Below are 21,057 nucleotides of genomic sequence, written 5' to 3'. Positions count from 1 at the left end.
AAATAATCCGCTCAAAATGCATCCAAATCACTCCTTTTACAAACTTCTTGCAGTCACTGCGCTCACTATGTGGGTTCATTGTAGAGTTTTAAATATAATATGGATTACAAATACAATACATAACTTAAGCAAGTTCACTAAAAGACAGAAAAAGCTTGGGACTCTGTGCTGTAGCGCCATGTGGCCAGCTGCAGTACCTACCTGCCACCGGGAGGGGGCGACAGTCTGCCTACTGTGCTCCTATAGAGCGCAGCCGATAGAGGAAGAGCCACTGTGGGTGCAGTTCATGTTAGCCTGAAAACGACGCTGTTAGCAGACAAGTGTCTAAAACAAAATCCCTGCGTATTAAAACCAGGATTAGGGGTTGTAACCGAGGCTCTCCGACGACTGCTTCGCCAAGATGAGCTTCCTGTTGTAAGTAAAAGTAAAATATAGCTTGTTGAACTTACAGCCGCAGCTTTGCGGTCAACGTTAGCTTAGTTACGTTTCTTACGAAGTTGCATCAAGGGAAGTAGCCGACGTTAAAATAAGACACAGTTACAGAAAACAAACATTGTATACGTTAAACAGTCAACTTAAACCACTTGTGTGTTTTTTTTATATGCGTTAGTGTTAAATATTCGTCGTAACATTAACTGTTATCTGTTTATTTATAGCTCCCCAACTAACGTTATAACTTTGTTTTAACCAGTTTCAGTCTCGAGTTTGAGCCTCATTAATTAACACCAGCCAACAGGTTGGTTAGCCAGCTGAGCTCACACAATAACTCGTTATTATTACTCTTCATCCACACCTTTTGGCTTCATTTCTTCGCTAGCTTGAGCGCTAATTACCTGCCCCGTTGTTTACAGTGTCACTGGCTCATTTCCTGTATGTGTCTAAACCACCATAACGATATTTACATGACACAGATTAGACAAGTCACGCATCTAGTCACGCTGAAAACAAGCCAGAACAAGTAGGCATGAGAAATGTGGCAGTGATTACACATCACGAGTATCGTTTCTAGATGTTGCCTAGATGTTCACCATGATGCCTTCCTGCAGCTGCTGATTGCACAAACCCAGACAGGAAGAGGATCCTCACATGTGAAGGCCCAAGATAGAGGGGAGAGGGGGGGGATCTACTCCTACACAAGTCTTGTACACAAAATGTCACTGTCCTGGCTGGTGTACAGTTCAGCTCCACTGTTTTGTGTCTTCGCAGTGGCAGTCGCTCATCAAAGACCTTCAAGCCGAAGAAGAACATCCCAGAGGGCTCGCATCAGTACGAGCTGCTGAAACACGCCGAGGCAACGCTGGGCAGTGGGAACTTGAGGCAGGCTGTCATGCTGCCCGAGGGAGAGGATCTCAATGAGTGGATTGCCGTCAACAGTGAGTGGATGAACGCAGTACACCTATTTAAAGAAACCATCGCTCCGTGCACAAACCACCATTACATCACTTATCACAGCATAAGTGATACTTGTACAGAGGTTGAACATTTTTATCACCTAGTCGGGGAAAGAAGAGCCAAAACAAACACACACAACCAAACTGTTGTGGGTGTATGTAATGCTGTCTAAAGGGGGAGGTTGTACACTGTGTGCATTGTATATAAAAACTCAGATAAAACCAACGTATGTATAGAAATGTAACGTGGAAGCATCAATGTTCCTAGAGAACAGAAACTATAATTCACCCTTTCTTTCTTTCTTTCTTTCTTTCTTTCTTTCTTTCTTTCTTTCTTTCTTTCTCTTAGCGGTGGATTTCTTCAACCAGATCAACATGCTGTATGGCACCATCACCGAGTTCTGCACTGAGACCAGCTGCTCTGTGATGTCTGCTGGACCGAGGTAACAGCCAGCCGTGTCCTTCTTATGCATGCAGCTGCGATTGTGATTGATACTGTAAATATGTCATTTAACATATCTTATCTAAATCTTGCCCTACTGTGATGCAGCAAACAGCTAAAAAAAAAAGTGAGCTATATGTAATTTGGAAAAATCCCCTGAAACAAGGGAAACATTTAAGCTGATGTATGTGTTTACGTAATTTTAGGAAACAAGGAACTTCACACGAGTTTGCAGAGACGTGATGTGCTACGTGCTCTTACAAAACTTGACTAACAGGATAAAAAATGACACATTTATAGCTGTGCGTCACAGTGATACAAGTAACACAGACAGTAATATGATTTTATAAAACCTTTGTTACGAAAGGCTCTGAATGAATTTGAGTTTTGAATGGTTGAGTCAAACAAATTGAAATACATCATCTGAATGTCACATGAGGGAAACAGGAATTAAACTTTGCATGTGGTCCCTGTAGAAGCTATTTAGTTAGAATCTAGATGTGGCACTTCCTCTATCCTCTCTCCTGCCAAGACTGTCTGTGTTCACTCTGTAATCAGGAGGAAGAGACCCGCGTTCACTTCCTGTTGACATAGCTGCCATCAAGAATATGACTGTAGATACTTTCGCATTTCCCCCCTCGGGTTCTTTTTTTAGCGTATCTATACTACCGATTGATGTTTTCATGTCCTGACAGAGCAGAGTTTCCTTCAGAGAGCCTTCATGTCTCACAGGTTCGCTAATAAATCGAGTCAATAACTCGAGAGGTGGCAATTAATTTTGTTCTTTCTCTGTAGATACGAGTATCACTGGGCTGATGGCACCAATATCAAGAAGCCTATCAAATGCTCCGCGCCCAAGTACATTGACTACCTGATGACCTGGGTGCAGGATCAACTGGATGATGAGACACTTTTTCCTTCCAAGATTGGTGAGTTTGGATCAAAGATTTGATTGGTAACTTTCAGTTCAAGCTTTTCTTGATGATTTTCGTTGCATTTATTTTTTTACATTTGCAGAAGTATTTATCTGTCAGTAGAATTCAGCTCAGGGAGAGACAACCATCACTAAATATGCTGCAGTCACATTGTTCTCCAGCAGACCAAGTAACTGCATACATCCCATTAAATTACATTTTTAAAGTTCACAGCTCTCTTTTATTTGACTTTACGTTTACCCTTTGGGAATTAACTCTACATCGTCTGCTTTCATTGCTGTTTTTTTGTGTCCAACAGTCTAGACATTCGTTGATTTGTCATTTGACACACATGTTCTTCTGTGGGGAACATACCGTATATACTATTTCCTTCAGTATTTGTGTAAAATCCATGTTTGACTCACTAAGAAAAGCATATTGGATTTGGAATAAAACAGTGATTATGTGATTAATGAACTGATTTCAGATGTTTAAACTCTGGGCCGAGTTTTAATGTCCTGTATGATACAAATTTGTCATGTACCACCATGACGGTGCAACTAAGCTGTAACGCTTCAATAAGCATCAATATTGTTTCTGCTGTGAAGAGCGATACATTCGGGACAAGCTGTAGTGTGTATTGAGAGGGGAGCCCTATTAACTGTGTACCCTTCTTACTATTGGTTATAACATTATAACACAGCAATTAATAGCCCACAACTGACTGAATTTAACAGGAGAAAACACCATGACACCCAACAATTTGTTTAATACTTGTGCACGCTGGAAAACAAGGACGTCCTGTTGTCCCGGGGACGATAAAAATAGCTCCTTGGACACAAAGATACAGTCTCTGGGACAGTAGCTCTACACTATGTCACATGTGTGCTTGCAAACATAAAATCAATCAGAGAGAGAGAGACCAGTGTTGCCAATTTGCCGACTTTCTCGCTAGATTTAGGCGACTTTATGTCTAACAATTGACTAGCAACAGATTTAGTGACTTATTCAGACAATTAGGGAGACGGTGAGAAATATATTATGTTGATACTGTAATTCAGAGTAGTAGTAGGTGTGGCTTGTGGGGTGTGTTTGCCTTTCTCTCTCACTCTCTCTCCAGATGTCTGGATTAGAGTTTTCCTATAGCTTATATGTAAATAGTTTGAGCTTGTGAATATTTAAACAGTTTATTTGATCCTGTTCTTCCCTTTGTAGGCTTTTTTTCTTTAAATATACAATGTGCCTCTAGTGAGTTTGTGATTATTTGGCTAAATTATAATAATGTTGTGTTTGCTCTGCAGTTTGCAGTGATGCATTTATTAATCAAACAGTTAGAAATAAATAATATAGAGTTTATACAACTGTTTTAAAGCAAGCAATGTTACAGTTGTTGGCCTATCTTTTTTATTTTTAAGTTCTGTTTTTACTTTGTTCCAGTTCTTTAATAGAAATTGTCTTTTTTTTATTGTATAATTTTGTGAGGCCAGGAAAATCCAACAGTAATCAAAGCCTTCAGTATATACATGATGATATTAAAATGTTTTTAAACCTATGTACTCCTGACAGAGAAATAAAACTATATAAAGGCCCAGCCACGCAAAAAAAATACAGCGATGACCTTAAATACAGTTGTGAAACTGCCAGAATTTTCAAAAAATATGTTTGGTCACTTATTTTGGATGCAGCAGTACAATGATCCTAAACATGGCAACCAAGGGCCAAGACAGTGTTCTGTTATTGTCTGTTCATGTCGATCACCTGACTTCAGGCCAGCTGATCATGTGTCTCACATGCTGAAGAGACTGATTGTAGACAGAGATTGAATGCAGAACATTTACTACAGAATGCAAAATCTTATGACTTTGGTAAAAAATTAATTTGGTCCCCTAGTTTAAGTTTAAGGAAAAGAACTACAGTCCTTCACTGTCCTTTTTATGTTGATGTTAAACCGTCACATTGAAACTCAAAGTTAGCACTTTACAATAAAGACCTTTCTGCTTCAGTCCACACTCAGACCAGAGTTTTGATTAAGCAACTAAGCTTAAAGCATCTTAATAAACTTCAGTCTCACACTGATGTTGGCTGCTAGGCTTTGTGGAGGTTGAAACAGCACATGCTCTTCTCTTGACATCAGCATTTTCCACCACCTTCTGTCCCACAGGAGTTCCCTTTCCGAAGAACTTCATGTCTGTGGCCAAAACCATCCTGAAGCGTCTGTTCAGGGTTTACGCTCACATCTACCACCAACATTTTGACTCTGTGATGCAGCTGCAGGAGGAGGCCCACCTCAACACCTCCTTCAAGCACTTCATTTTCTTTGTTCAGGTGAGATGATCCTGCTACAATGTAGAGTTTAAGGGTCCTGTAATCCATACATGCTTGAAAAGGAGACCTGAGTCATCTTTCCATAAAAGTTGCTTTTGAAATCTGCCTGCTGAGGAACTAGTTACATTTCTCTAACATTGTATATATGGCTCTCTAACTATAAGATAATGACAGCTTTATGTATGATGTGCATACAGTGTGTAAACTAATGAAAGTAGGATTAGGAATAAAGCTTTAAATGCTGCTCCTTGATCAGCTCATTGGTCAGTTTCAAAGCAGCAGAAGTGATTTAAAAGCAAAAGCCTTCGCAAGCTACATTACTTTGGTTATAAAGGCCTGACATTGATCCAACACTGATAAGACATAAAAACACTTGCTGTGCTAAGAACAAGATAAAAACGCATCTTAACAGGATGTGGCAGTAAATTATTTCTCTTGTTTCATACATTGTATTGTATTTATAGAAGTTCGGTCTAGACCTGCTCTATTTTGAAAAGTGTCCTGAGATAACTTCTGTTACGAGTTGGCGCTATACAAATAAAATTGAATGGCATTGTACATAACACCCTGCAATGCCTAAGTCTTTGTCTACTGTATGCCAGATGCCAATTATTATGCAAACATTAAGGCTCCATCTGCAACAGTCTTGACATGTTTGAACAGAATCAACATGGATCATTTTCATAAGACCTGAGACGAAGATGCATGAAAGCCAAAAACCCATTACTTGAAGAAGGGGTTCAAGAGAATTTGACGTGGCAGGAGCTTTGAAACTGATGTGTGGTGGGATTTTTGCCTAGTTACACTGACATGTTGTAAGTTAACTTCACTGAGTGTTAAGCATTGCATTGGGCCTTTAAACATGTCAATGTTACTGCACCCTCTATCCTACCTTCTTAGAACTGAAAAATAACCAATCTGATAATGTTTTCTCTCTTTGTAGGAGTTCAACCTCATCGACAGGCGAGAGCTCGCTCCCCTGCAGGACTTGATCGAGAAGCTTGGATCCAAGGACAGATAGACATTTAACAACACATCTCCCCTTTTTTTTAACAGTTTCTTTTTCTCCTTTGTCCCTCTCTATGACCTCTGCTACCTCTATGACTTCTAGTCTCCACTCTTACAATCTGTGCCTTCTTCCTTTCATTTCAACAATGTCTGTACTGTACTTTTCCTCTTATTCTTTCTGTTGTCTTTTATGCTGTCTTTGAGCCTTTTTTTTTCCATTTTGCCACTAGATCATATAAAATAGTGTAGTGTAGAAAGAATATTTTTTCACAAGACTGTGGTTAACGACTCTTTTAGAGCAACCTACTGAATTTTATATTGGACCAAGGACATTTGGAAGTTAAAGTGAAAACCAGCTCTTTTTATTCTCCTTCATATGTTGGCGTATAGTGTTTGTTAAGAGAAAAGTGTTTTGATTGTGTTTAAAACACTTTTAGTTATTCATAGGCAGTTTTCTTTTTGTTAACTTTTAGCTATTGTAATTACAGTGACTGACCAAATATCACAATTTTAGCTTTTTTTAAAATGTCTGCCATTAGCGTACAGTGGAGAGTAACAGGAAAGATGGCAAGAAAACAGTTTACTTTCCACCTACTTCTTACAACACAAGTGTGTATGGATGGTATTTTTTGTCTAACATGAAGGCAGGCACAGATACACCGGTATATAGTATAAAGCTCTCTGTCACAAGCTGGGTGTTTCGGATATCCCACGTATGCTATCATGCTTCCTATTGACATGCTCTTTGACACAGTTGTGAGATGCCTTTGTTCTTGCCCCGCAAACAAAACAAAGCCCCACCGTTGACTGCATTATAGCTCATTCAGTTTAGTAATGCAATATTGTGTTTTGCACATTTTCTGGCTTTTTTCTTGATTAAGATAGTAAAATGCAAGATGTGGTGCTTCCACTGATACGTTTAATCTGCTTGATAATTATTAATTAATTAAGCTTTTATAATCATGGCCCCGTAAAGGAGTTGTATAATAGATCAATCACCCTGTCAACAGTAAAAATAGCCTAATGTGAATTTTTTTAGATTTACTGTCATTTTAGTTCATCTCTGTCATGCAGATTAATTGTGGAAACCTGCATATTTGATCTTTAAATGCTGGTACTAATTTTTTTTAACTACATATTTCCCCCTGGAGATTGGAAGTAGAGAAATAACCATTGTACCTGTGGACAATAAGGACGAGGGACCTAAGATATATGTCATTTTTTTCCACAAATGTCTTTGTTGGTGCATGTATCATGCTCATTTTCTGTGCTTAACTCTTGAGTACAACAGCAGGGCTGTTTGTACTGCCATCATTTTTAAAAACTAATGCAGCTACTATTCCTGATGAATGTTTCATTTGGCAAACTTTGAACAAGGGAATCGGTCCTTCACGTTGGACCTAAATATATATTAGACAATCATGTAACCAATTAGGAGCTGTTAGATAACTCGATGCATCACCAGCAACCAACCGATGTGATTGGCTGCAGCAAAGTGTTCATTTTATAATCACTTTTTAAGAACAATGTGAAAAAAAAAAACATGTTTCATTCACTTGAAATGTGATTTATCCACTTTTAGTCCCTCAAGTTTCCTCCCATTCATTTTATAATCTACAGGCATATCACTATAATTTGAAAGAGTTATTTTAAATATTTTATTTGAATAGATATCACTAGTCCTTCCTTTTGAATCTCGTCACATATTTTGGAAATGTATTACTTTTTCTCACAATTTTGATTTTAAACTTATGGCATGGAGTTACATTTCATATTACATTGTAAAATAAATAGTGGAATTTACCTTTTCAAAGAAGAAACAAGGGCTTTGAAATGATTTAAAAGTTTTATATATTTACAATAATGGTCCAATCAATGAGGATGTATGTACTGCGTCCAAACGTTTGCTGTAAATAAGATCAGTGTTTTATCTGAACAAAACTGTGCCTTACAAACATGAAAATGTCTGATATGACAGTATTGGTAGATCAAAAACTCAATAAACACTGAAAAGACTGCTGTGTTTATTTTCATTTCGTGTATAATGTCTGGAAGAATGTGCAGACGTGTGGATCAACAGTGAAGCTTTGATTGTTGCACTCGAGTTTCCTTTTAAAAACAATAATACAGTTGCTACCATATTAAAGATTGTTTAAATATATATTTTATGAGTTTATATTGTTATATATTATATTGTGTTGCAGTTTGTGGAGCCTAGTGATACTGCTTCTATCACTAGTACTAAAACTACTACAGATAACTTCAGACATTGTTTTTGATATTTTTTTTTTTTGCTTTGTTGTTCTTGAAGCTGATTTAAAAAAAATATGAATTAGAATACAACTTTTCACCCGATCACGTAATATATAATTATATAGTATAGTTTGTAACAAACTAGTTCAGATATTTACTAAATTGTAGGCATAAGCCTGAAAATAAGGCGATCACAAGGTTGGATGTCAAACTACACAATGAACACACTCAAACTTCCGGTTTCACACCGGATGTTGAAGGAAAAGATAACGGAGTCGAAGCTCTGCCTTAAACCGTGGATGTATAAACGCATAAGGTCCAATAATGTGTATGTTTTTACACATTTATGCCAATTTAAGAAGACGTGTTGGTAATATCGGATATTTAATCGTAATTAAAGGCGGTGGTATCACCCGAGACGGTTTCCAAGCGCACGATGTTTATTCAACCAATCAAATCCGAGCCTGAAGGGCGAGCAGGGGTATTTTACCCTGAGGTTGGACTTACAGTGAGCTTCTACCCTTAACCTAGATAATATATACGCCCCTTACACAAACAAATCACCAGTCTGATTAAACCTATTTCAAAATAGGTGTAATATTATAACTTGTTACGGTGGGATTCCCTTTGGTTCCGCCAATGTTAACGGAGGCGGGGTGGATACGTACGTAGACCGCCTGAGAGACCTGACTCGGGGATTGAATACCACACACTGACACAGAGCAAGGAGGAAATAGCGAGCTGTGTTTTTTTTTTTATACAAGCTATCATCAAGTAGTTAGCTGTCGTCTGCGGGTTTCTTTTTGCTTATAAACGCTTCAGCGGATAATTAATTGACAAACGGTAACATCACAGCGGTTGTCCTGGTTTTGCTCGTACCGGGTGGCACCCCCCTCCACCCCTAAAAAAAACCCGACGTTACATTCGCCTTTTTTTTTTTTTTTTTTCTTTCTGGTCTTCTTCGTAAAGAGCATTTTAAAGTTGGGTTAGCGTTAGCTGAATTAACGCTACGTGGTGGTGCTTTTAATGCTAAGCTACGTAGCCAGCTGAAGCAGAAACACGGTAAACAAACCGTGTCGCGACTCTTTGGAGGTGGTTCAAGATGCTGGTTGAGTAAGGTTGACGGGGGGATTGTTAATCCAGGCCACCGTTGTCAGCTAACGTTAGCTACCTGCCTGAAAACACTGGGTGAGCAAAACCGAAAGAGCTGTCAACCAGTTTTTATCAGCTAACTACAGTGGTTGTTTAGATATTATATAGATTGATTTATAGTTATATAGTTTAATAACTAGATGCCACTCGCTGAACTAGCGAATTGACTCATTTCTATGACTACAAAAGATGCATGTTTACCTGTTGTAAACATTAGTAAACATCACCTGAACTGGTTAAATGTCGGTGCCTTCAAGCTGGTTTGTGTCATTAATAACTAACTTTCTCCCCAGGCTTAATGGATAAAGCCATGGCAGATGAAAATACACAGTCATGTGGCAATTGGTAAGTATAAATAAAGTACATAATCGTTCAATTTAATGGGATGGTGAAAACAGGATTTTTATCATTTTATTTACCTTTTTCCTTCTTTTTTTTTTTTAGCAAACATGAAATTCCTGAGTCTAATTTTACTACCCATGAGATCCACTGTCGAAGAAACATCGCACTGTGTGATGTGTGCCAGGAGCCAGTGCCCAGGTCAGATCTCCAGGAGCACAAACAGCAGGAGCATACACAGGTAAACATCTGAACAGCAGTGCTGGAGACTAAAACATAATTCCTGCTACAGATGTGTGCTGCTTTTAGAGCAGGACTAATACCAAAAAGTGGGGAAATGTGTGTTATTAAAACAGCTTGGAACAGCTATTAGTTATTCTGTCCCAACACCAAGGAACTAGTGAACTGTGACTTGTATATACTAGTTTAAATACCCTCTTTTATTTGTCAAGTTTCCGTGTTATAAGAGTAATTACAAATCTAGACAGGAAGACACAAGGGAGGGAACTTTTGTATGTCAGACGGAGATTGGATGAACATTAAAAGTTTCTTTTAATTTCAGATTACATGCAAATGTGGTTTGAAGATTGAGAAGAATCATGTTGATGTTCACCAGGTATTTCTGATTAACTTTTTCCTTCCCTATACATAACTCTAATATTTAACCATCTTGATTTAAGTCTTCCAATTGTGCTTCTTCACGATTGTCGTCTCTTTCAGAGCTCCGAATGCTCTCAGCGGCTGGTCCCCTGCCAATACTGTGAACTGGAGATTGTTTACAGCCAGTCCAAAGAACATGAAGATTATTGCGGTACACGCACTGAGCCCTGCTCACGCTGTAAATGCAATGTAATGTTGAGGGAACAAGCTGTGCATCCAGTCTTATGTGGAAGCCTTACACCGCCCCAAGAGAGGAACAACAGCCGAACAAGTCGCAGTCCAGTAGACCAGCAGTCTCCAGGACCTTGGTTTGAAGCCCACTCCATCCGAAACCTCCTAAGAGCCCAAGAGAGAGGCCCAAAGAATAATAACATCAGTGCGGCAGAACAACAGGCCTTTCCCCGGCCATTTGATCCCAGAGTTTATAACACTTCAAGGGGAACACAAGACTCAGCAGACTGGAAGAATACCGCCCCAAGAAATACAACATTTAGCCACTGTGAGTTTATTGATTATTTTATTTCCTGTGGGGGGAAGAAAGTGTCCACCAGGCTTAATTATCTATTGGCCAAAAATGTACCAATGTATCTTTAAAGAACTGTAAAATCAATTTAAAGGGGCACTGTGGAGTTTTCTTGTTAACAAACAACATGTTAACATTTACTGTTTCTTACTAAAGCACATTGTGTTTATCCACAAGGTTTCAAACTCATTTCCGTCCCCCTAGAACATTTGTAAAGTGGATTTTAATTATATTTTAATGATATTTTAGTGTGCATTGTTTACATACATCTTTTGTTGCTAGCTGTTTTCTTCTTTACTGCCTTTGTGGGTGCGTTGTCGTGCTTCTCCGTGTGTTACTGCCACTAACTGTCTATCGGTGGAACAGCGTGAAACCAGCAGCAGGAATGTGTATCACAAACAGACAAAATGGGGACCCACTTGCAAAAACCTTGCTCCATAGGTCTACTAGTGGTCAAAAACACCACAGGATATCTTAAACTTTTTTATAGCATCACATAATCTTTACTTATTGTTAAAAAAATGCCCACAATTTGAGTCTGTAACACAGAAATGTAAATGTTACTCTCAAAGTTAATTCAAGGCAATCTTTGTCAAATTAATTTTGCAGTAGATATATCCTGAGAAATATCTTTTATTAATATCAATTGAGAGATTAAGCTGGCTGAATATAAAGCTACGGTGGTCCCTAACAGGGCCAGTAAACACATTGCACATGTTGTGTGTATTACAATTTTAACCAGCAATAAAAAATGTTCTGTACTTAACAAAAACTAAGTCATTGTACTTCCACTTGCAGCTAGAATTGTTTTTGGATATAACTGTATAATTATTATTTCTTGCAGTGTTGGGGCAGGGGGATTTTCTGTCTAGCAGCGGCAGTAGTGCATGGCCACATAGTGAGCTCACACTGGATGAGGATTCATCAGGCCTGGACTACATGTTGGCGCTCAGTCTGCAGAGTGATGGAGAATCAGTGGCTGGAGGCGTAGAGGGCAACCTGTGGAGCGGTATCTGGGACCACAAGATTGGGAAGACGCCCAACACTTCCCTAAACTCTCCATTCCCTCAGCCCAATAACAACTATCCAAACTTCACTTCAGGCACAAGCACGAGTGCAGTTCAGGACCTTGATCAAACAGGTGAATGGCAAAATAGTGTTAATTAAAATACTTAAAGTTATTCTACTGTGAGTTTGTTCATGATTTTTAATTATTTTTCTAGATACCATGCTGCCTTGTGAGTTTTGTGAAGAGCTGTTTCCTGAAGAGGACCTCATTTTGCATCAGGTTAGACATGTGATTGTATTCTTTTAGGTACACTGTTGCTCAGTGGGTTGACTCATGATGCTAGATTCTTATGTTAGCGAGCTAACTAAGTGACTGAGGCAGAGTGGGATCAGCCCTTTAGATAACAGGGTCACTGTGCTCACAGGATCCCGATATGGACATAAACACTACATTCAGAATAAATCAAGAAGTGGCCTATGAAGACCACCACGTGTCCCGTTTATAGACTTGTAGAAGCCTGGCTTGTAGTGATAATCTTCTATTTAGTTTTTTAGTTTTTGTTGATTTTCATTTACACCTGGATTGCAGATTGATTAGAATTCATTCTGTCTATCATCTAGTTCATGTTTTAAGCCGGTTAACCGATAGACGCCTTTTATTTTCTGGAATAAGGAACCTGTTATCAGTGACACATCATACATCATAATCTAAAATTGCGCAGCTCTACACTCACCGAGCAAACAGGAGGACAGACAGCTTTTAATTCCAGGTCAATGCATCATATGTTGAAACATGCAACCAGAACCTGATTGACAGATATAACCAGCCTAACAGACTGTGTTCACTGCCTACTGAATTCAGGACTTGCTGACACTTATATATATATATATATATATATATATATATATATATATATATATATTTACACTTAATATTTTAACCTGATTCCAGACCCACTTTTAATTTAAGTTACCGTTCTGTTGGAAGAAACTTGCTGTGACCTACTTATTTTCTCATGGTGCATTCTGTTTTTCCTCTGAATAAATAAATGTAAAATCAGATATCACATTCCTTTCTTTATCTTTGTTTCTGACGGTTCACAGTCCAGTTACAGCCATTGCCTGTTTGAACACGTGGCCATCGTCTCCATCTAGTTGGGACATAATTACTATGTAAGCAGGCTCATCGTAGATTTCAACCACTTCTTACCTTTTATATTCTTTGTTTCAGACTGGGTGCAGCCCCGCCTCTGCCTTTGCATCTTTCAGCAAGCAGCCCGTGTCTCCACCTAGAGAGGACAGGATGAGCAGAAATGCTTCTGGGCTGATGCACAGCGTCCCTGACACACTCGCTTCAAACATCCCCACTTTCCCTCGGTCAGTCTCCCCGGCCTCTTACAGTCCTCCAGCCAGTCCACTAGAGGGCGATGTGGTCATTCCATGTGAATTCTGTGGCGTTGCTCTAGAAGAGGCTGTTGTCTTTCACCATCAGGTATGTTACTAAAACTAAGTTGGATCATGTTACTTGTTGTATAACCTGTGAGAACAGGAAAATTCTTTTGACCTGCTGTAGGATTTCTTAATAATAGGGATGCACCGATTGGGAAATTCTGGGCTTACTGATGTTTTGAAATAACAATTTAACCAATAGCCGATACTGATGTTTTTTGGTGTTATTTATTTGCCCTTTTGTGCCAGGGAACAAAGAAATCTACAAAGATAAGCACCTCTGCCTTGTTGCAGCTCAATCTATTTCTTTACTCATCCAAGATGTGAGAGGCGTCCGTGCTGCCACATGGAGCACATTGGTAATTGTGTGCAATTTGTGCCACTGCCTGAAGATAAACATCAGCCACAGACATCGATGAATGCTGTCTTATTTGCTGATAGGCTGATGTCCGTCATTAAGGCGAAATCGGTGCATCCCTACTTAAAAATGTGGCAGCATTATTGGAATTAAAACGTAATTCAAATATGTGGAATTTGTAGAGACTCCCACTTTATGGTCTGAACAACCAGCCTGTAAAGATAACGTGTTCATGAGTGCGACAACAAGTTGTAGAAAAATGAAATGGGCAGATTTATTTTGCATAATGGCCAATAGCTGATTTAATATCTAGTCAGGGGAAGTTTGACAGCGATGTTGATCCCAGTAAGAATAGATAAAATGGAAATATTTGTTCCAATCTATTGTGATATTTAATTTTTTGTGTATTTCTATACGTAGGACAAGTGTGACATGCGTCCTCAGACTGCCCACCCACTGAACAATCTAACAAAATCATCTGTCAAAAAACCACTGAGCCCTGCTAAACACACCTTTGACGAGACGTCTCCAGATTTCCAAAGGAGATTAAAGCAGCAAGGTAATGTATTTTCTTTTATTAAAGTAACATAAGAAGATTTGATGAAAACAAATCAATAATCAAGAACTTCTACAGAAAATCAGATTTTACACATTTTCAGTACAAACATGCTGTAGTCTCTTTGTTTATTATAGATATTATTATTATGGGGGTGGACAAAATAATAAGTACTAGAGTATTTAATTCAACACAACAAATATTACACAGAAAAATAAAAAGCTAGTTTATATGGATATTTTACAAGATTGCTTTATATTTTTGAATTCTCAGCTCTGTGCATTTGTGTGTTTATTTCATTATTTACACATATCGTGTGTCCTCTTCCACATACAGCTGACTTCTTGGAGGACTTTGGATTTGACAGAGACATGCCACCAGGACAAAACGCAAGGGATTGGCAGAGAGGCTACATTGGACTACCAAGTCAAAGGAAGACGTCAAACTGTGACGTTCCTGTAAAAGACCGACCTCAGCACGGCAGAGAAGCAGAAGGAGCTCAGTCATCTTTCAGTGACACTGAGAAGTAAAAGCAATAATCAAGTCTTATAAAAAATAAATTTAAATATCATTTAAATTACTTTAGGTCTACTCGACCCATTCAGAGTATGTATTTGTGCTTTTTTTGTAAATACAATTTGAGAGTATATAATCTGATCTTAATGTTTGTCCACCAGACTGCATCTACCAGAAAATCAAGAAGGGAGAGAACGAGGGAACATAAGGAATCCAATGACAAAGGTACACTTTATTCTGTTGTTTCCTGTACATTATGAATGCATTGTCTGTGGGGTTAATGATTTGTTTGTTGTTTGTGTCCAAGTGGAAACACATGAACAACGTCTGTGCATTCAAGCTGTGAAGGTTGGAAAACTATAGACATTTTACAAGCAGTAAATTGAGATATTGTGATTTGTCTAGGTGTTGTTTTCCCTCTAAACCACATTTTTTGAGAGAAGTTTAAAATCATTACCCGGCGTTATACAATACGGAGGTTTACCCAGACAGTGGAAATTCTCTTTAAAGGGTGGATTTTCATTTTAAGGCCACTCAACTTACTTTTGCGTCTGTAGAAAGATTTTCAATTGTATTTTTTTCCACTTGCAGTTGCCCAAGAAGCAGAATGAAGAGCAGCAGGAAGAGTGAGAGCAGGAACATCTGGAGAAATAGAAAAACCAAATCTCCTTCTCTGCTTTTCATTTATCTTTTTGCACACTTTTGACAAATGAAACATATACCTATCTGATAAGTGCCTGTGTGAGTATTAGTATCTTGCAGTTTATATTTTGATGAATTTTACTATTAAAGTCTAAGCAAGTCATTCAGTTTATTCATGCATATTCTGCTTTATTCGTTTCAAATGTTTGTGTGTCTAACATCTAACCTTAACAGATAAATTATAAAATGGATTTTATTTACGCTAATTTGATTTGAAGTTCTTTTTTTAACTGTACGAATCGTGTCATGGCTTATTAAGGACACTGAGAACATCAAACGCAGACACATGACTTTGTCAGTGTGCATTTGTGTAACTTAATCTTTACCTTGTTACTTCGGCCAAGGACATTTTGTTTTCACCCGTGTTTGTTTCTTTCAGGATCTTTCTCAGTGTTCCTGTTGGTTTCTGCATCTTTATGTAACCTAAAGCACTTTGCTAGATTATTTTGTTTAAAAAGGGCTTGAGGAACCGATTTGATAAACTTATGCATCTTTGACCAAGATAAAAAAAAAAAACAACAACTGTATTATTGAACATTTGTCTTTTTATACTGTTCAACATTTGTCTTTAATACTCTTCAGTAGTATTTTGATTTTTTTTTTTTTTTAATCACAACTATAGAACTATATATGTGGTGTTATGATGAGAAGGCTTTTGAAGCCATGTCTCCTGTTCAATCTTCTGTTAAAGTAGTGTGTAAAATGTCGTGTGCTGCTCCTCCAAATAGGATTTAAGATAGACGAGATGTATTTTGTGTGTAACATAGGGTCCACTTTAGAAATACATATAAAATAGGCAACCTTGTGCCACAGACAGTCGAGAGAGCATTTTCCTGATTTAACATCCGATCAACAAGCTCAGCTAGTGATTGTGGGTGGACTCACAGCACATGGCTGATTATTCCTGTTAAAGAACAACTGTCTGGATGCTCTTTGTCTTGTGTGGCTATTAAATGTTTAATGAAGACATTCATGGTTTCAGTTTGTATTTTGTTAGTTGTCGTTTCATTCCTCTTTGTACGTCTATCTCACCTCAGATCACCGGTCATGTTACCAAAATCCTGCATAGATGTAAGGCTAAAACGTATATATTTTTAATTCCAGTACTTTACTACTTCATATCTGCCACGCAGGACTAGAAGGAGCTTTAACAATGCTGCAGTTTTGCATGTATTTGACGTGGCATCATAATGTGGACACGTTTCCAGTTTAAATGACTGAATTTAGGAAGATTGGAAGAATCATAGTGAATGCACCATTAATCGTACATAAAAAGGTCCATTAAATGATTCGGCTCACAAAGTTCTGTTACTGTCAGTGGTAGAATAAGAAAATGAAGCATGAAGTATTTAGTATGGGAAGAAATACAGTCGGCCTCTTAAGACCTGTCTGTCACACTGAGTGAATTTTAACAATAAAATATAATACAAAGCTGGAGATAATTGTATCTTTTGTAATGTAAATGTTGTTACTTGTGACTGGTCATTAAAGGGAAAAACAAGCTTAAATATGATTCATTTTTTATATTTATTGGCTGAATAAGGGCAAGTTTTTAAAAGCTCTTGTAGTTGTCAGTGAAAAAACTTTGAGATACTTTTGGCCTATATAGAAATACTGCCTAAGGGGAAATAGGGGAATAAAAGTTATATTGCAAAGTGTTGGTCATGTGAGTCCACAAGATTGTGTTTTTAAAATCAAACAGCAAGTGCAGTTGCCTTTACTATTACTATATATAAGTCACAATAAAACTGCAAATTGGACCCTGTCAATGGGTGGTAGCTACCATTACTGAAGAGCTTGTGTGTCCTGTGTATCTTTTCTGTTAAATTACACTTTTCAGTATTGATACATTTTAAATTCCTGTATTTCCACACAATATGTCTACATTTGAATACTTTTAGGATAATGCAATAAAGTATCCAGTATTTCTCCACCATACAATTTATTCCCGGCCTTACAGCACTTAGACTTTTTGGGATTTTGGGAGATAAAGTTTTATTGCTTTGTTCCTTCCAAGAAAGCTTCCTGGTAAGAACTCAGTAACCTGGTACAAATTATAGGGAAATTAGAGACAGTTATTTAGTTAGATTATTGTATTGAGATATATACAAACAGGCTGTTTGGAACAATAATGTGTGTCCGATCTGTTTTTTTATTTTTATAATTTCCATGTTAAATATGTTTGTGAAACGATTTTAGGCAAGAAATAGGCAACATATTAACAGAATCTTGCCTTGTATTTGATCAGCATTGCCTGGTTTTACAGTTTGACTGATGTCAATCATACAGTAGCTACGTCCGAAAGCATACTTGACTCTAATCTGATGAATAAACATCATAATGTTTGGAAGAAGACTTGAAACGAGCGATTTAGAGTATAAACTCGTTAGAAAACAGTTTACTGAGCTCATAAATCAAGTGAGCAGTCAGGTCATTTTTCCATAAGAGTGAATAGTGTTGTGTTTATTGCAGCCAATGGAGCTCCTCCTGCTGGTCTTTACGTAGAGCAGGTTTTAAGACACTCCCACGTTTAACTTGACTTAACTGGAAGCTCTGTCCATTATATATACTGTCAATGATCTACACCTACTACCTCATTAAAAACTCCTACATGAATATAGGACACAAGCTGTCTCCTACTTCACTGTAAAGTCCATTGTTTACTCACATACAGTCTTAGTGTCTGTGCACTGGTGGCTTCAAGTTTCTACATCACAATTTTTTAAAAAACTTTATTTGCAAAGATAAACAATATATGAACAGACATTATTTGACTTAACTTTCAAAATAAAAAAAGATGGTTTGGAAAATTAACCCCCCCAAAAGAATACATTTTCATATACAAGGGTAAAATCAGAAACAATATACTTGGAAATAAAAGTACAAATACCTTCCCAAAATGAACAAGAATGGGGACAAGAACAAAATAAATGAATAAATCTTCTGGAGCCAGTTTTTAATGATGTCAAAGATCAAGCTCAGATTTTCCTCTTTCAACAAATGACGGTGAAAACATCCTTCTAGTGTCAAACTGCACTGACATTATTCGGCACAGCGAAGCTCAAACATCCGACTGTATGAACAAGAATAAAAACACACTATGAGTGGAGGGATGACTTTAAGTCAAATGTCTCTTTACAGTGTTGGATGAAAACTGCATGTAGAGACATATACATAATGTAAACACACTGGAATTAATCTTTCATACTGTCTATATTAGAGTTTCCACACACACACACACACACACACACACACACACACACACACACACACACACACACACACACACAGGGCTTTGGTGCCTAACAGTGGCACTAATCACCCTCCATACATGGACGCTGTTATGCGTCTTCCCACAGAGCGGCGCGCTTTGAATGAGCGCCGGGAGAAGCCGGGGACGGAGAGGGGCGGGCTTACACCTTTCAGTGGGAATCCTCTGTTCAAAAAAAGCTGCCAACGTCCCCCTTGTAAGAGACTGTTTTCTGTTTTCAGTGCTACCCAATAGACGATAAAAGAGGACCGAAATATGCTCTCCACAAGCGGGACACGGGTTTATTTTCGTTGAGTCTGAAGAAAAGCTCCTCACTTCAATTACGCTTCAGTTTGAGACAAGAAAGAAGAAAGAAAACGCTGCTACAAGTCGTGCAGGTGGTAAATCCACACGTTGAGCCAGATCACACCGAGATTCAACATCCACCAACTTTCTCGTCTCACCTGAGCCTGACAAAGAAAGGTTAACATGTCTGTGGAGAGTTACTCTGCGCTGGATGAGTCCTCCCTCCGAGCATTGGTGAGTTGGATGAATGGAGATGCTTCTGAGCAACAGGAGGTTTATATTAATGTTGTATCAGACTTTTTAATTCCTTTAAATGAGGATGAGGTCTTTAGGTCAGTTGTTACATACTGTAGAGCAGCATGATATCTTAGTTAAAGGGCAACAAACATAATCAGTAACATCATTTTTCCACCAATCTGACTTTACAGTTTGTCATGGCAATGTGTCTCCTTGGATAATCCCAACAGGTGTTCTGCTTCTTGTTGCTCTGTGTGCATTTACAGACCACACAGTACATCATCAGTGTACAGCTGAAAACAACCAGCAACTATTCTGATTCATTGATTAATTGATTCAGTCATTTCTTTATATAATTGTTTGATATCTTTGGGGTCTTTGACTGTGGATCACATAAAGCAACACATTTAAAGAGGTCACCTTGGGTTTTTTTTAATTTCATACAATTAATTAATTGAGAAAATAAAAGGCAGTTTAAAGGATAATGAAAAAAAGTGTAGTTGCAGCTCTAATGAAGACTGTCTGACTGTAAGAAGTGGGACAAGTGGTGGATTTTCGGGGGTCTATCATTGCAGCTGTTGAACACCGCAGTCAAACAGGGATCAGTTTGGTGTTTTTGTACTTAAACTAGTTTAGTGATTTTGATCATTAATTAACCATTTAAGTAATTTGTCAAGCAAACTCGCGCTGTGTTTTGGATTGGTAACAAAAAGTCTGAAGTTCACCTGGACTCTGGGGATATTGATTTGATATTTTCTGCCTCTGTATAGATAAACAATGAATTGATTAATCACTTAAAAGATTGATCCATAAAGAAAATAATAGTTAGTTGGAGCCCAATCTTTATAGATTTATAGATAAAAACTGACTCAAGTAAATGAGATTTCATGTGATTGCTCATGATGACACACGGCAGACATCTATATTACAAAACAGTGGAAGAAAGTAATTTTAATTTCTCTTGTAGGTGATTCACGTTGATATATTACGTTGTGTCCATTACTGAAACAGACATTATGTCACAAATGTGAGCAACAAATCAGTATTAATAAAGTTAAAAAAACAAGACTTCCTGGTTCAGTGACATTAGTCACGTCCTAATTATTTCCTGAGGCAGACGAAGGTAAAACATTAGTCTGTCTGACATCCATCATGACACCTGTACCACAGACACATTTACAGGGATGCATGAGTCAGCCTGTCCTTGTTTAGACATAGTTTCACTGGGTTTGTCTGAATCACACATACATGCAACATTTGTACAGGAAACATCTGGGTGATAGTGTCCTTACTAAGGTTTTTCATCCTGTAATAATGTGAATATATAATGAGCAATACGGCTGTGTGGTCAATCTGTCACATACATTATCTGATTTTAATTTCTACTGCTTTCCCAAGACTGTGAGCTTTCAAGAAAAGGCCAGAAAAACATTTAGATTTCTGTTCTTGAAGATCAGTAAACGTGACAAGAAAAGGCTGTTTACTTTGGATGGAGGCAGGGTATAAATGTGATGTTTTGTTGACCTGCCTGAGACTTATTTAAACTGTACAAAGACTCTGTTTCCCCAACGTCTGGAATCATCTGGCCAAGAGCTTTCTAATCATGAATCACTTAAAGGTCAAACTTTTATCACAAGTGACATTATAATAGTGGGAGAACAGGAGGAT

At 38.0% G+C, this 21,057-nt stretch overlaps 3 protein-coding genes across 7 annotated transcripts in view; all 3 read left to right on the top strand.

The window, feature by feature from the left end:
• Nucleotides 1-245: 245 nt before the first annotated feature.
• Nucleotides 246-8,096, top strand: mob1a (MOB kinase activator 1A). The gene is made up of 6 exons (XM_051421996.1): nucleotides 246-414; nucleotides 1,207-1,373; nucleotides 1,741-1,834; nucleotides 2,629-2,762; nucleotides 4,909-5,072; nucleotides 6,016-8,096. Exons 1-6 carry the CDS (start codon nucleotides 401-403, stop codon nucleotides 6,091-6,093), a joined length of 651 nt encoding a protein of 216 aa, XP_051277956.1. The 5' UTR covers nucleotides 246-400; the 3' UTR covers nucleotides 6,094-8,096.
• A 950-nt stretch (nucleotides 8,097-9,046) lies between these two features.
• trafd1 (TRAF-type zinc finger domain containing 1) lies at nucleotides 9,047-16,565 on the top strand. Its single transcript, XM_051422815.1, has 12 exons — nucleotides 9,047-9,521; nucleotides 9,779-9,830; nucleotides 9,930-10,065; nucleotides 10,387-10,440; nucleotides 10,545-10,983; nucleotides 11,852-12,148; nucleotides 12,231-12,295; nucleotides 13,247-13,507; nucleotides 14,243-14,381; nucleotides 14,715-14,904; nucleotides 15,056-15,119; nucleotides 15,486-16,565. Exons 2-12 carry the CDS (start codon nucleotides 9,784-9,786, stop codon nucleotides 15,522-15,524), a joined length of 1,731 nt encoding a protein of 576 aa, XP_051278775.1. The 5' UTR covers nucleotides 9,047-9,521; nucleotides 9,779-9,783; the 3' UTR covers nucleotides 15,525-16,565.
• A 2,455-nt stretch (nucleotides 16,566-19,020) lies between these two features.
• smtnb (smoothelin b) overlaps nucleotides 19,021-21,057 on the top strand; it is a 48,650-nt gene continuing 46,613 nt past the window's right edge. For 3 of the 5 annotated variants that reach the window (XM_051422005.1, XM_051422004.1, XM_051422003.1), the window contains exon 1: nucleotides 19,022-19,386. In XM_051422005.1, coding sequence (XP_051277965.1) covers nucleotides 19,336-19,386 — 51 coding nt within the window. In that variant the 5' untranslated portion in view covers nucleotides 19,022-19,335. Of the gene's footprint in view, nucleotides 19,387-21,057 lie in introns of all 5 variants that reach the window. The other 2 variants (XM_051422002.1, XM_051422009.1) reach the window with 2 other exon arrangements.

The sequence above is a fragment of the Dicentrarchus labrax genome, unplaced genomic scaffold, assembly GCF_905237075.1.
Source record: "Dicentrarchus labrax unplaced genomic scaffold, dlabrax2021, whole genome shotgun sequence".
Taxonomy (NCBI): Eukaryota; Metazoa; Chordata; class Actinopteri; family Moronidae; genus Dicentrarchus; species Dicentrarchus labrax.
Note: the sequence above shows the minus strand (reverse complement) of the source record. Positions and strands in the feature narration are given on the sequence as shown.

Coding starts and splice junctions, on each gene's coding strand:
- mob1a (XM_051421996.1), top strand. Junction 1,374..1,740: donor TGAGTGGATTGCCGTCAACA/GTGAGTGGATGA, acceptor TCTTTCTCTTAG/CGGTGGATTTCTTCAACCAG. Junction 2,763..4,908: donor ACTTTTTCCTTCCAAGATTG/GTGAGTTTGGAT, acceptor TCTGTCCCACAG/GAGTTCCCTTTCCGAAGAAC.
- trafd1 (XM_051422815.1), top strand. CDS start 9,784: ATGGATAAAGCCATGGCAGATGAAAATACACAGTCATGTGGCAATTG. Junction 10,441..10,544: donor ATCATGTTGATGTTCACCAG/GTATTTCTGATT, acceptor CGTCTCTTTCAG/AGCTCCGAATGCTCTCAGCG. Junction 12,296..13,246: donor AGGACCTCATTTTGCATCAG/GTTAGACATGTG, acceptor TCTTTGTTTCAG/ACTGGGTGCAGCCCCGCCTC.